At 44.2% G+C, this 14,077-nt stretch overlaps 1 protein-coding gene across 1 annotated transcript in view; it reads left to right on the top strand.

Moving 5' to 3' along the window:
* Positions 1–10,951, top strand: part of gtf2a1l (general transcription factor IIA, 1-like) — an 85,863-nt gene extending 74,912 nt beyond the window's left edge. Inside the window, exon 9 of the mRNA XM_085980345.1 lies at positions 9,257–10,951. Within this exon, the coding sequence (XP_085836471.1) occupies positions 9,257–9,364 (108 nt within the window). The 3' untranslated portion in view covers positions 9,365–10,951. The remainder of the gene's footprint in view (positions 1–9,256) is intronic.
* The last annotated feature ends 3,126 nt before the right edge of the window (positions 10,952–14,077 follow it).

Below are 14,077 nucleotides of genomic sequence, written 5' to 3'. Positions count from 1 at the left end.
TAACCACATTTCTGTCTGTCACATACCATCTAAACTTCTCCTTTATCCTTCTTAATGATCTGTCCCCACCAAGCTCCTTCACTTCATTATACTATGCCCCCTCCTCAACGAATCCCAAGCTTCACAGGATGCGAGTTCTTTGGCTACCTTTATCTTTGTACTTCATTTTTTGCAGAAAGTGCTCTCTCGTGATTCCAACCGCCTCTTCGCTCTTCAGTCTTTCTTATCCTCCTGAATTCCCCACTCTGACCTTTTGCCCTTCTCCAGTTTTTTTTGTTGAAAATTCTCTCTTTGATATGGGTCATCTGAGTTTCTCGCTTCCCCTTAATCACTCAATTTATTTCCCTCTAAATTTTAGTTCTCTATTCTTTTAATTCCAACCCCAACATTTTATCACCAAACTGTTGACAAGTATGATGCTGTTGCATGATTCGAGTATCTCTACGTGGTTGAGACTGAACGGCAACTATCTGATTCCTCTTCCTATCTTCCCCTGTATCTACCCCCCCCCATGAACACTGTCAGTGATCTCAATTTTGAGATCTTCCACTGCCTCCCATCTCATTGTTCATCAACTCTACATTGCTTGTTTCTACCTTCTCAATAGACATTGTTTGCTTCTGTTTTACTAAACTGATCTCCATCTTGTCTTCATATATTCAGTCTCTATCTATCTACGTTGTGAATCTTCCGAAGCTCGCTGACAATTTCAGATTCTCTTGTCCCAATCGTTTCCTCTTTGCCATGGATATCCAATCCCTCTGCAACTCCAATTCTTCCTTGAGTGGCACCCCAATCAGTCCCTATCTACTAGCACAGTGCTCTATTTACCTGAATTTGATCTTGCCCTCAATTGCCTCATTGCATTCTACTTTGTCTAGATAAAAGATGTTGCATGTGTCCCAGCTATACCTGTTTTTTTGTAAGGCATGAGGAACACACAATGTTACTATCTGGAGAATTTCATTGACTACATTTCTATCAGTCTTTTACCATTATGTGGTTCCTCTAACTCTTCGCTCCCCTTCCTGGATATGTCTCTTGCAGTTGGCTTATAAGAAGCATCTATTGTAAACCAACAGACTTTCATAACTACTTGGATAATGTTTCTTCCCGTTCTTACAAAGACTCCATCTTTTACAATAATAAAAACAGAAAATGCTGGAAATACTCAACAGATCAGGCAGTATCTCTGGAGAAACAGAGTTAACGTTTTAGGTCGATGACTTTTCATCAGAACTGGAAAAAGTTAGAAATGTAACAGGTTTTAAGGAAGTACAGAGGCAGGGAAAGGGGAGGGAGAGGATGAAAGGACAAAAGGGAAGGGCTGGGCTAGGGTGGAAGGCATGAGTGATTAAATGACACAAGGGATGGGATGATGGAGCAAGGCAAAAAGGGATGGTAATGGGACAAGTGAAGAAACAAAAGATGGGTCTAGAGGAGCTGTAAATGACAACAGAATCATTACCAGAAGCTGCAGTCTAAAAGAAATGGGAGCAGTGGTTATGAACTGAAATTGTTGAACTCAATATTGAGTCCGGAAGGCTGTAAAGTGCCAAATCGAAAGATGAGGTGCTGATCCTCAAGCTTACATTGAGCTTCATTACAACAGTGTAGGAGGCTGAGGACGGAGAGGTCAGAGTGGGAGTGGGCCGGAGAATTCAAATGACAAGCAACCAGAAGCTCAGGGTTACGCTTGCGGACTGAACGGAGGTGATCTGCAAAACGATCACCCAATCTGCGTTTGGTCTCCCCAATGTAGAGGAGACCGTATCATGAGCAGTGAATACTGTATAAATTTAAAATACAAATAAATCTCTGTTTCACCTGGAAGGAGTGTTTGGGACCCTGGACGATGGGAAGGGAGGAGGTAAAAGGGCAGATGTTGCATCTCCTGCGCTTGCACGGGAAGGTGACGTGGGAAGGGGAGGGGTGTTGGGAATCATAGAAGAGTGGATCAGGGTGTCGCGGAGGGAATGGTCCCTTCGGAATGCTGAAAGGGGAAGGGAAGATGTGTTTGGTGGTGGCATCGCACTGGAGGTGGTGGAAATGGCGGAGGATAATCCGTTGAATGCAGAAGCTGGTGGGATGGAAGGTTTTTTTTTTTTTTATAAACAGTTTTTCTGTTGTACCTGCTCTGATGCCTCCACATTTTGAACTACAGCTTCTCAAATTCCTCCAGTTTCTTCAACTGAAGTTTTTCCCTTCCTTGTGCCATTTTCCAAACCTTTACATTCACCCACTTGCCCTCGCACACTAATGACAGAGGCCCTCTTGTCCTCAGTCCATCCAATTAGTCTCTGTATCCATTAGATGATTGTCCATCATGTACAACATAATCTCATCGCCAAGCACTTATTGCCCTCCTCTTTGCTTTTCAGAGAGACTGTTCCTTTCTTCATTCTACCATCACCTACACTTCTGGCTAACTTTTCTTTGTACTTTCTCATGTAACCATAGTAGATGCAACGCCTGTCCATTTCACCCTTCCCCACCAATGTGAACAGCTGCAAATGTTTCTTTCACATCAGACAGCAATTTATTGGACCTCTGCAGAATATCCTTCTAAAATATCCATTCTGGGGCTGGCATGAAGCCAGTGTAAGGAGACTCTATCAATTGTATTTTGACAGTATGTTGTTATCCTGTCAACAATTTGAGCTCTCTTGACCATATATCCTCTGAGTACTTACAGCTGTGTCACTTTATCTTAATATCTCAAAATAAAGATAAGCTAGGGCACTTCCTCAGCCTCATAAAATTCTCTATAATAAGCTTCAGATCTAAGAGTAATATTTTGAAACTATCTGGTGCACAGCCTTAAAGATGAAATCTGGCAGAGTATTTGGCACAGATTTCTAGTGTCAATTCAATGCAAACTTACAGAAATTTATTTTAAATTTCTTTTTACTACACATCTGTTAATGAATGCCCACTAAACATAATCATTACCCACTCCTACTTTTCCCTGTCGTAGACTAATGGTTACAATATTTCCTGCTCCACACTGTATTGACTTTATAAATGTAATTTATTTTTTGAGAGTCAGGAATTTGGCCCATTTTAACAAATGCACTGCTACAATGGAAATTATTTATAGTTCCAGCTAAATAAATCTGCTTCTTCAAACAGAAATCCTCCAATACCAGACAGTAGAAAGTTTTAGATACAATCAGAAATTGTTATTAGATGTGTACACATGTGGTATGCATTTTTGATCTTTTTCTATGCCACAACATTGGTTCCTCATCTCATATTGGAGAGCTTTTAATTACAGTAGGGTGTATTGACCATCTTCTTGGTCAATGTGACTTTGCTTAGGACCAGTTTTTTCCTTTCCCTTTCAAGACACACACACACTCACTCTCACACTCACTCACTCTCACACTCACTCACTCCCACCCTCACTCCCACCCTCACCTCACTCACCTCACTCACTCACCTCACTCACCTCACTCACTCACCTCACTCACTCACCTCACCTCACATCACTCACCTCACTCACCTCACCTCACTCACCTCACATCACTCACCTCACATCACTCACCTCACATCACTCACCTCACTCACCTACCTCACCTCACTCACCTCACTCACACTCACCTCACTCACCTCACTCACCTCACCCACCTCACATCACTCACCTCACCTCACTCACCTCACTCACCTCACATCACTCACATCACTCACCTCACTCACCTCACTCACCTCACTCACACTCACCTCACTCACCTCACTCACCTACCTCACTCACCTCACTCACCTCACTCACTCACCTCACCTCACTCACATCACTCACCTCACTCACACTCACCTCACTCACCTCACTCACCTCACTCACCTCACCTCACTCACACCTCACCTCACCTCACTCACCTCACTCACCTCACCTCACTCACCTACCTCACTCACCTCACTCACCTCACTCATCTCCCTCACCTCACCTCACATCACTCACCTCACTCACCTCACATCACTCACCTACCTCACCTCACTCACCTCACTCACCTCACCCACCTCACTCACCTCACATCACTCACCTCACATCACTCACCTACCTCACCTCACTCACATCACTCACCTCACTCACACTCACATCACTCACCTCACTCACACTCACCTCACTCACCTCACTCACCTACCTCACTCACCTCACTCACTCACCTCACCTCACTCACATCACTCACCTCACTCACACTCACCTCACTCACCTCACCTCACTCACCTCACCTCACTCACCTCACTCACCTCACTCACCTCACCTCACTCACCTCACCTCACCTCACATCACTCACCTCCCTCACCTCACTCACCTCACTCACACTCACCTCACTCACCTCACTCACCTCACTCACCTCACACTCACTCACTCACCTACCTCACTCACCTCACTCACACCTCACTCACCTCACCTCACCTCACATACCTCACTCACCTCACTCACCTACCTCACTCACCTCACTCACCTCACATCACTCACCTCCCTCACCTCACTCACCTCACTCACCTCACATCACTCACCTCACATCACTCACCTCACCTCACTCACCTCACTCACCTACCTCACCTCACTCACACTCACCTCACTCACCTCACCTCCCTCACTCCCCTCACTCCCCTCACTCCCCTCACTCCCCTCACTCCCCTCACTCCCCTCACTCACCTCACTCACTCCCCTCACTCACCTCACATCACTCACCTCACTCACCTCACATCACTCACCTCACATCACTCACCTCACCTACCTCACCTACCTCACTCACCTCACAACACTCACCTCACATCACTCACCTCACTCACCTACCTCACTCACACTCACCTCACTCACCTCACTCACCTCACTCACTCCCCTCACTCACCTCACATCACTCACCTCACATCACTCACCTCACATCACTCACCTCACATCACTCACCTCACTCACCTCACATCACTCACCTCACATCACTCACCTCACTCACCTCACCTCACATCACTCACCTCACTCACCTCACCTACCTCACCTACCTCACCTAGCTCACTCACCTCACTCACCTCACATCACTCACCTACCTCACCTCACCTCACTCACCTCACAACACTCACCTCACATCACTCACCTCACTCACACTCACCTCACTCACACTCACCCACCTCACCCACCTCACCTACCTCACTCACCTCACTCACCTCACTCACTCACCTCACTCACATCACTCACCTCACATCACTCACCTCACATCACTCACCTCACATCACTCACCTCACATCACTCACCTCACATCACTCACCTCACATCACTCACCTCACATCACTCACCTCACATCACTCACCTCACATCACTCACCTCACTCACCTCACTCACACTCACCTCACTCACACTCACCTCACTCACCTCACTCACCTCACATCACTCACCTACCTCACCTCACCTCACTCACCTCACAACACTCACCTCACATCACTCACCTACCTCACTCACACTCACCTCACTCACCTCACTCACCTCACTCACTCCCCTCACTCACCTCACATCACTCACCTCACATCACTCACCTCACTCACCTCACATCACTCACCTCACTCACCTCACATCACTCACCTCACTCACCTCACCTCACTCACCTCACAACACTCACCTCACATCACTCACCTCACTCACATCACTCACTCACCTCACTCACCTCACATCACTCACCTACCTCACCTCACCTCACATCACTCACCTCACATCACTCACCTCACTCACCTCACTCACCTCACTCACCTCACACACACTCACCTCACTCACCTCACTCAACTCACCTCACTCACCTCACTCACCTCACCTCACTCACATCACTCACCTCACTCACCTCACTCACCTCACTCACTCACCTCACCTACCTCACCTACCTCACCTACCTCACCTACCTCACCCACCTCACTCACCTCACTCACCTCACTCACCTCACATCACTCACCTCACATCACTCACCTCACATCACTCACCTCACATCACTCACCTCACATCACTCACCTCACTCACCTCACTCACACTCACCTCACTCACACTCACCTCACTCACCTCACTCACCTCACTCACCTCACTCACCTCACCTCACTCACCTCACCTCACTCACCTCACTCACCTCACTCACCTCACTCACTCACCTCACTCACCTCACTCACTCACCTCACTCACCTCACCTCACTCACCTCACTCACACCTCACTCACCTCACTCACCTCACTCACTCACCTCACTCACCTCACTCACTCACCTCACTCCACTCACATCACATCACTCACCTCACTCACCTACCTCACTCACACTCACCTCACTCACCTCACATCACTCACCTCACTCACCTCACTCACCTCACTCACTCACCTCACTCACCTCACTCCACTCACCTCACCTCACTCACCTCACTCACTCACCTCACTCACCTCACATCACTCACCTCACATCACTCACCTCACTCACCTACCTCACTCACACTCACCTCACTCACCTCACATCACTCACCTCACTCACCTCACTCACCTACCTCACCTCACTCACCTCACTCACCTCACTCACACTCACCTCACTCACCTCACCTCACTCACCTCACTCACCTCACTCACATCACTCACCTCACTCACCTCACTCACCTCACTCACCTACCTCACCTCACTCACCTCACTCACACTCACCTCACTCACCTCACCTCACTCACCTCACTCACCTCACTCACCTCACTCACCTCACTCACTCACCTCACTCACCTCACTCACCTCACTCACATCACTCACCTCACCTACCTCACCTACCTCACTCACCTCACTCACCTCACTCACACTCACCTCACTCACCTCACTCACTTCACTCACTTCACTCACTTCACTCACTTCACTCACTCACCTCACTCACCTACCTCACCTACCTCACCTACCTCACCTACCTCACCTCACTCACCTCACTCACCTCACTCACCTACCTCACCTACCTCACCTACCTCACCTACCTCACCTACCTCACCTACCTCACCTCACTCACCTCACTCACCTCACTCACCTCACTCACCTACCTCACCTCACTCACCTCACTCACCTCACATCACTCACCTCACACTCACCTCACCTCACTCACCTCACTCACTCACCTCACACTCACCTCACTCACCTCACTCACCTCACTCACGTCACTCACCTCACTCACTCACCTCACTTACCTCACCCACCTCACTCACACTCACCTCACCTCACTCACACTCACTCATTATTTTCCAACTGGTTCCCAATGGCAACATCATGCCATTGTTTTTATATGGAGAAAAATTAAATCTGCAGGGCATCTGGTGAAGACTCGCATGCGGGATTGCTGTCCACTTCTGAAAGGGCTGGAAGAGAGATGGTTAGCTGGGGAGGGAGGGAGGGGGCCAGAGGGAGACAGTGAGCTGAGAGGGAGAGAAGGAAGGAAAAGCTAAAGAGGTGGAGAGGAAAGAACTCTCTCTCTTGTATTAAAAGCTTCTGCAGAAATTTGAATCTGCTGTTTAAAGGTAAAACTTTCCTCTCTTTTTGTTTGGCTGGAAAGGAAGTGAATGCAGGCTAGTTATATAATGTACAGCTAGCAGAGTGCATTCCACTGTTCTCACAGTTGCCTATGTTCTTTGTATCCTCTCAACCAATTGAAAATGAATGGAGAACACCCCATAATTAGCATTGGATTGGATAGAAGCATTAATTTAGAATGAATCCCACCACTTGATTCAGTGGTTCCTCTTGTCTGAGTCAGGAGGTACTAATTTTAAGCTCCACTTCAGGAATTGAGTGCATTACCTACGCTGAAACTTCAGTACTACATTGTCAGAGATGCTGGGTTGTTAATGATATGTTAAACCAAGGCCTCATCTACCTGTTCAGGTGGATGTAAAAGATCCCAAGGCACTTTTCTGAAGAAGAGCAGGGAATTTTCCTGGTATTTTGGCCAACATTCATCCCTCAACGACCACCTCCAAACAGATTAACTGGTCATTTATCGTGTTTGCTGTTTGCGAGACATTGCTGTACACAAATTGGCTGCCACAGTTGCCAACAAAACAACTGCGACAACTTCTAACAAAATTCATTGGGCTGGATTTTGATAATGGAGGCGTGTAGGAGGCGGGACTACAACTTTTGGGGTTGTACTCGATTTTCACTTGATTGACCTTGTTGAGCCCACCCAGCGGGCTCAGCAGGCCAATTAAGGGCCACCCGGCAACAGGTGACATCACAGTTTGACATTTCATCTGTCAAGAGCTTTTGACAGATGAAATATCAGCGTTTGACAGCTCTTTGAAGCTGTCAAACACTGACAATCTGTACTCTAGGTTAATTCCTTCCTCTCAGGCTGATTTAAAGATCTCTCCAGAACAGAAAGCTGAATGCTGCAACTTTTGACAGCTCGCGGCCATTCTGCTTTCTGTGCTGGTGAGATGAGGGACTCCCGAGACCTGAAGGAAGGAAGGCTGTAAAGGCAAATAAAACTTCTTTAAACATTTTACACACACCAAACACACTTACCTCTGCATTCATGCACCCATCACTCACCTGAACACCGGACATCTCGAACCCTTCAGCCCGACGGTCCGCCTCGCTAACTTGGCGTGGTTTGGAGCCGTCAGGAACCCCACACTTCAGGAATAAAAATAGGGATTAGGCTAAAAACTGTCTGTTAACTACCTGTTAACAGGCAGTTAATTGGCACTAATCCCCTTCCCGCCTCGGGGAGGCGGCTCCCAGCACAGGTTGAGTATCCGCCTCCTTTGAAACTGGCATGGAGGCGGGGTGGGTTCGTGCCCCCCGATTTCGCGATTTAAAACCCCCACACGCCTCCAATCCTGCCTCCACGGCCCAATGAAAATCCTGCCTATTGACTCTGATACACTTTCGGACATTCTGAGGGCATGAAATACGATACATAAATGCAAGTTTGTTCTCGCTCACTTTCACAGGTTGTTTCAGTTGTCAACTCTTTGTTAGAACACTAGGTTTTGCCAAAAGGTCTAGTCCCAGGATGTTAACCTGTCTTTTTCATTTCAGATTTTTGATGGAGCTGTGTACTTCCAGATTTGTTTTATTCTCAGGCATTTCTTTCTTTCTATTTATTGCATTATTCCTATTATAAAATACCCCAGTGCTCCATTGGTGGCTGTATGAATCTGGCATTGTTACTTTGCTAACTTTGTTTTTTGAAAGACAATTTTATGGGAATGATGATTGGCACCATTGATGACTGCATTATTGTGAGTGTTTTCCTTTTGCATTAGATTCACAGGAGTAAAAACAGGTGGAAATTCTATCTTAAGGATGGAGTAATGACCTTCAATGGAAGGGATTATGTGTTCTCTAAAGCTGTCGGGGACGCAGAATGGTAGAAGTGAAAACGCTCAAATAAAGAAGGCGACTTATCCAATATGGGAGACCTTTTCAAATGATTTGTATAGATTGGTGGCTTCCCATTTCCCATCCCCATCATTTAATTTGTGAAAAAACATTGGTACAGGTTATCCTTTATTTCATTGACGTTTCACATACTTATGGCAAAATTGATCAGGACCTGTTATGCAAGTTCTTTCAAAACAAGTTACTTAACTGGCTAATAATAATGATAATTAAAAAAAACACACACTTGGGTGTTGTGTAAAGAGACTAATTATATTGTACAATATTATTTGTGTTGCAGGAAAATTTATTTAAATATGGAAAATAACATTATTATGCAAAATGTCATGTCTTGTGAGGAAATAAAATGAAACGGCATACAAGATACAAGTACAAGGTGTGCCTTTTGAAGAGATATTGCCCACTAACATACGGTTTGGTCCAAATTGGGGGGTAAAAAAACTCTTGAGTAACTAGTTCATGGCCCATTTTCATCAAATAAACAGCATTTAATGTAATTTTAAATACTGAATATACCCAGTTAATGGAGAGCACTTGCTTAAAGGGAACATTTGTGTGGGGATCTGTTCCCCACATATTCGGCATGTTTGCTTAATGGAGATAAGAGCAAAGTTTTACTAACTATCAGGGTGTTTCCATTAAGACAGATCTACTGTCCTTTTACATCCACCACTCAGACTATCATTTTCTTTAGCCATAAATCTAAAACTGATCAATTTTTCCATATGGAACACTGTTTTAGCAGGAATTCCACAACCGATCAAGTAGGTTTTTGAACTACGCATATACAGAATGTTTATTGAAACCTTTAGGTGAAATGCTATTTTGAAGATATTTCATTTAGAATTCCTAGGAAATTATTTCACATTAATCTTTTGAGGGTCTGTATGTGTTTTATTTTTCTAAGGGTATAAACCTTTTTTCAAATTAGCTATTTTCTCTTGTTTTCCCCACCCCATCCTCTAGCCTCTCTGGGCCATGCAGCTAGCAGGGCTCATGAGCCAACATCTGAGCTGGCTGCAAAGATGCAGAGAGCTAGCAATCAATGACTGTTGTCCCTCTACTTTTTCACTTTTATTTGGGGAAACTCCTAGCCTCTTCTATGTATTTCCCATGATGATGTGGCTGAGATTGGAATCTTGCTGATGTGGTGGATCATGGGTGTAAGCCCAGGTTCCATCGCTCCATAGCATTGCACATTGTTGCTCCAACATGCTGTGAGATATGTGGTTCATAAATGCTTAGAATACATTTGCGTCTTTCCTTTTATTTATTTTTATTATTTAAAAACAACAGATTTAAAATGTCATTAGAGTTAAGATACACATTGATTGTATGCTGTACCACCACGGTTTGTCATTTTTTTTCCAACATCTAATATTAATGCTATCATTATTTTGGTGTTGATCTATTAGTTGCGAATCATTTGTAAATCATCACCACTAAAGAAAAACACAAAGGAAAAAGAATGTATTATACTTTTTGTTCCATTTTAGTGAGCAATGTATTCACATGTCATTGTACGTTGTAACAAACAGAATAAAAACAGAGAAAAATTCTCCTGGCAAAACTTCTGTATGAATTTTACTTTAAGTTGCGGTATTCCATTTCTTATCTTTTTGTTTAATTTTGTTTAAACAGAAACAAATGGGGGCTGGGTGGTGGAGTGGATTAAAATCTTGGCTCCATCACTGGGATCTAGGTTCAAATCCAGCACAAGACAACATAACATCTTGAACACAAGTATTGACTGAGAGAAGGCTGTTTGGCTCATTTAAGTTGATCCAATTCTTTCAGACCATGTACCATTTGCACTGTTATGGACTTGACCCAATTTATTCAGTCTCCTGAAGGAGATGATTAACCATGGGTAAAACTTCCAAGAAGAAAATGTTCTGAAATTTCTCACTAACCTGCTCAGTAATCTCGTGAAACTTCAGTGACTCAATCTAACATTACAGCCAACATTATTCAATCCTAGCAAAATAGGAGCCATAATGTTCTGTACAGTTTGATAATCTATACCTGTACTTCAATTCTGTTCTTAACCAGATAATCATGTGGCCTTTTTTATTTAAATCAGATTTTGAAGATAGTTTATTCCACATATCTACTACATTGAGCAAAGCCATTCTTCTTTTCTCTAGTCTTGAGTGAGGCTTGTTAATTTTGTACTTTTGTTCTTTGGTCAATTTAAGTTGATGTTAGATTGCTCATTTCCTTTATTCCCCCTCTAGTAAATTTTGTGAGCCAAAGTCCTAGAATCATGTTATTCACTCTTCCCTAAACCACTAACTGCATGCAGTGTTCCATATAAATTGCACAGGATTAAAATAGCCTGGCAATCAAAAGACATCGAGATGCACTGAGTGTTTGATGAACCTTATTGATAACAGGCTCATATTAACTGAAGGCTGATGTATCAACACCATTTTCCTTTTCTATTTTTTCCAGCAAACACACAACCACTGTGTTTGATTTTCTCTGTCCTTACCCTTTTGATTTAATTAATGGTTCTGTTCGGAGTCAAAAATAGTTTTTGTGGTCTCCCCGCCCCCCATGAACATTTAATATCTCTATCCTTGATATTTCTGGTGGGGTTGGGCCCATCATTGGTTACCCTATGTTTAATGTACCAATAAGCATTATCTTGCTTCGATCAAAAAAAAATCTGCTATCACCATTTTATAAGTAATACACTGCAACTGAACAATTACAAAGTACAGAAAACCTTAGCCCATCCACTTAATTTGCTCAAATTCCTTTGAATGCTATCAACTACCTTATGCCAAATAGATTATGCATTTAGTTAATTTTAACACTAAACATTCTTTCCGCCTAATTATTTATGAATAGTATATAAAGAGCAGAGGCTCCCAAACTGGTTCTTGTGAAACTTCACTTGTCACCATCCCCTCCCATCAACAGACACTTTTCTGTTTGCCATCTTCTGTATTTTCCCCTGTTCCTTTACTGTCCTGAAGGTAGTGACCCATGCTGGGATACAGTTTCACAGATCACGGATTACTTCATGCTCATGGGAACAGAATTACAGTAGTTTTAACACAATCATCTAGATAAAATTAGGTATGAGAACATTTGAAAGCGGAGGAACTATAGAACTCCCACCACAAGGACTGTGCACAAAAGACAGAATTTCTCATGGAAATACACCCTTCAAGTGTGTGTCTATTTGAGACAGTGGATTTGACCAATTATTTCTTAACCGCTCTCAATATATTGCCATAGGAATGTATTTAAATATCTTCGGTTTATAGGCAGCTTAATAGGTAGTAGAATTGGAATTGTGCTGGATATGAGAAAATATTGACACCGCATAAAGAGGTTGCACTCAAGTTGAAGTGCTTAACAACTATTGGAAAGGAAGAAAAGACAATGTATCTTAAATCAAATTAAAAATATATTTGTTAGTATCAGAAGTGCCAAGATAGGTGTATACATGCTTAGTCTTTCTCCATTGAAGATGTAGTCGTAATGTGAATGTTTCTGTTCTCTACCCTCAGGGAGATGGCATTTACCCCTTCTCACAACAATTTTCCATACAACTGACGTTGGAGGGCACATGTATAGAGGGACACAGTACCACCCTCCAAATAGCAGTTCAAAGTTCAGCTAGCAGCAGACACACCATGCCAGCTCCCTAACCTCTCCATGTAAACTTTGCCACTCATATTCATGATCACCCCTTTAACCTCACCATGGCCTCTTGACAGCTCTCCTGCAATTTCCTCTTTGAATCCCTGTAATCAGGTTTTCACCTCTCCCATGGCCCTAACCAAAGTTATCAACGTTCTCTGCGATTGTGATGCCTTATTCCCCTTCCTCCTCATCCTCCTTGAGCTCTCTGCAGCCTTTGACATGCTTGAACACACAATCCTTGTCCAATGCCTCTTCTCCATTGTCCAACACAGTGGAATTACCATTGCTTGGTTTCACTCTTATATGATTGTCGCCAGACCATCTCTACCAATATTTTCTCTTCCTACCCCACACCATCACTTCAGGAGTCCCCCATGCATCCAACAATGGCCCCATCCCCTTCCTCACCCACATGTTGCCCCTTAGCGACATCATCTGCAAACAGGGAGCCAGATTCCACATCTATGCAGATGACACCTAGATTTACCTCTCCACCACCTCTCTCGACCCCTCGAATGGCTCCATGCTGCCAGATGCATTGTTAGATATTCAGTCTTGGTTGAGCCGCAATTTTCTCCAGTTAAACATTGGGCAGGTCGAATCCATCATCTTCGGCCGCTGCAACAAACTCTGCTCCCTCACCAATGACTTCATCTCCAACCCCAGCCATTTCTCACGCTGAACCAAACTGTTTGCAATCACCGCATCCTATTAAACCCTGAGCTGAGCTTCTAACCCCATATCCTCTCCATCACAAAGACTATCTACTTTCACCTCCACATTTCCAAATTCAGCCCATCTGCTATGGACACCCTCATCCATGCTGTTGTCCCCTCCAGACTTGATTATTCCAATACTCTCCAGCCTTCTATCCTGTATACCACTGTAAACTTCAGCTAATCTGAAACTTTGCTGCTCGTTATCCTATCCCACACCAAGACCCGCTCACCCATCACTCGTGACCTTGCTGAATCTAGTACTACAAACTCTCCCTTCCCAAACTCTCCGTTATTCTGGCATCCAGC

Source organism: Somniosus microcephalus, chromosome 3 (genome assembly GCF_052327205.1).
Source record: "Somniosus microcephalus isolate GS21.2 chromosome 3, FLI_Smic_1.0, whole genome shotgun sequence".
Classification (NCBI taxonomy): Eukaryota; Metazoa; Chordata; class Chondrichthyes; order Squaliformes; family Somniosidae; genus Somniosus; species Somniosus microcephalus.
This window is presented reverse-complemented; position numbering and strand designations above follow the sequence as displayed.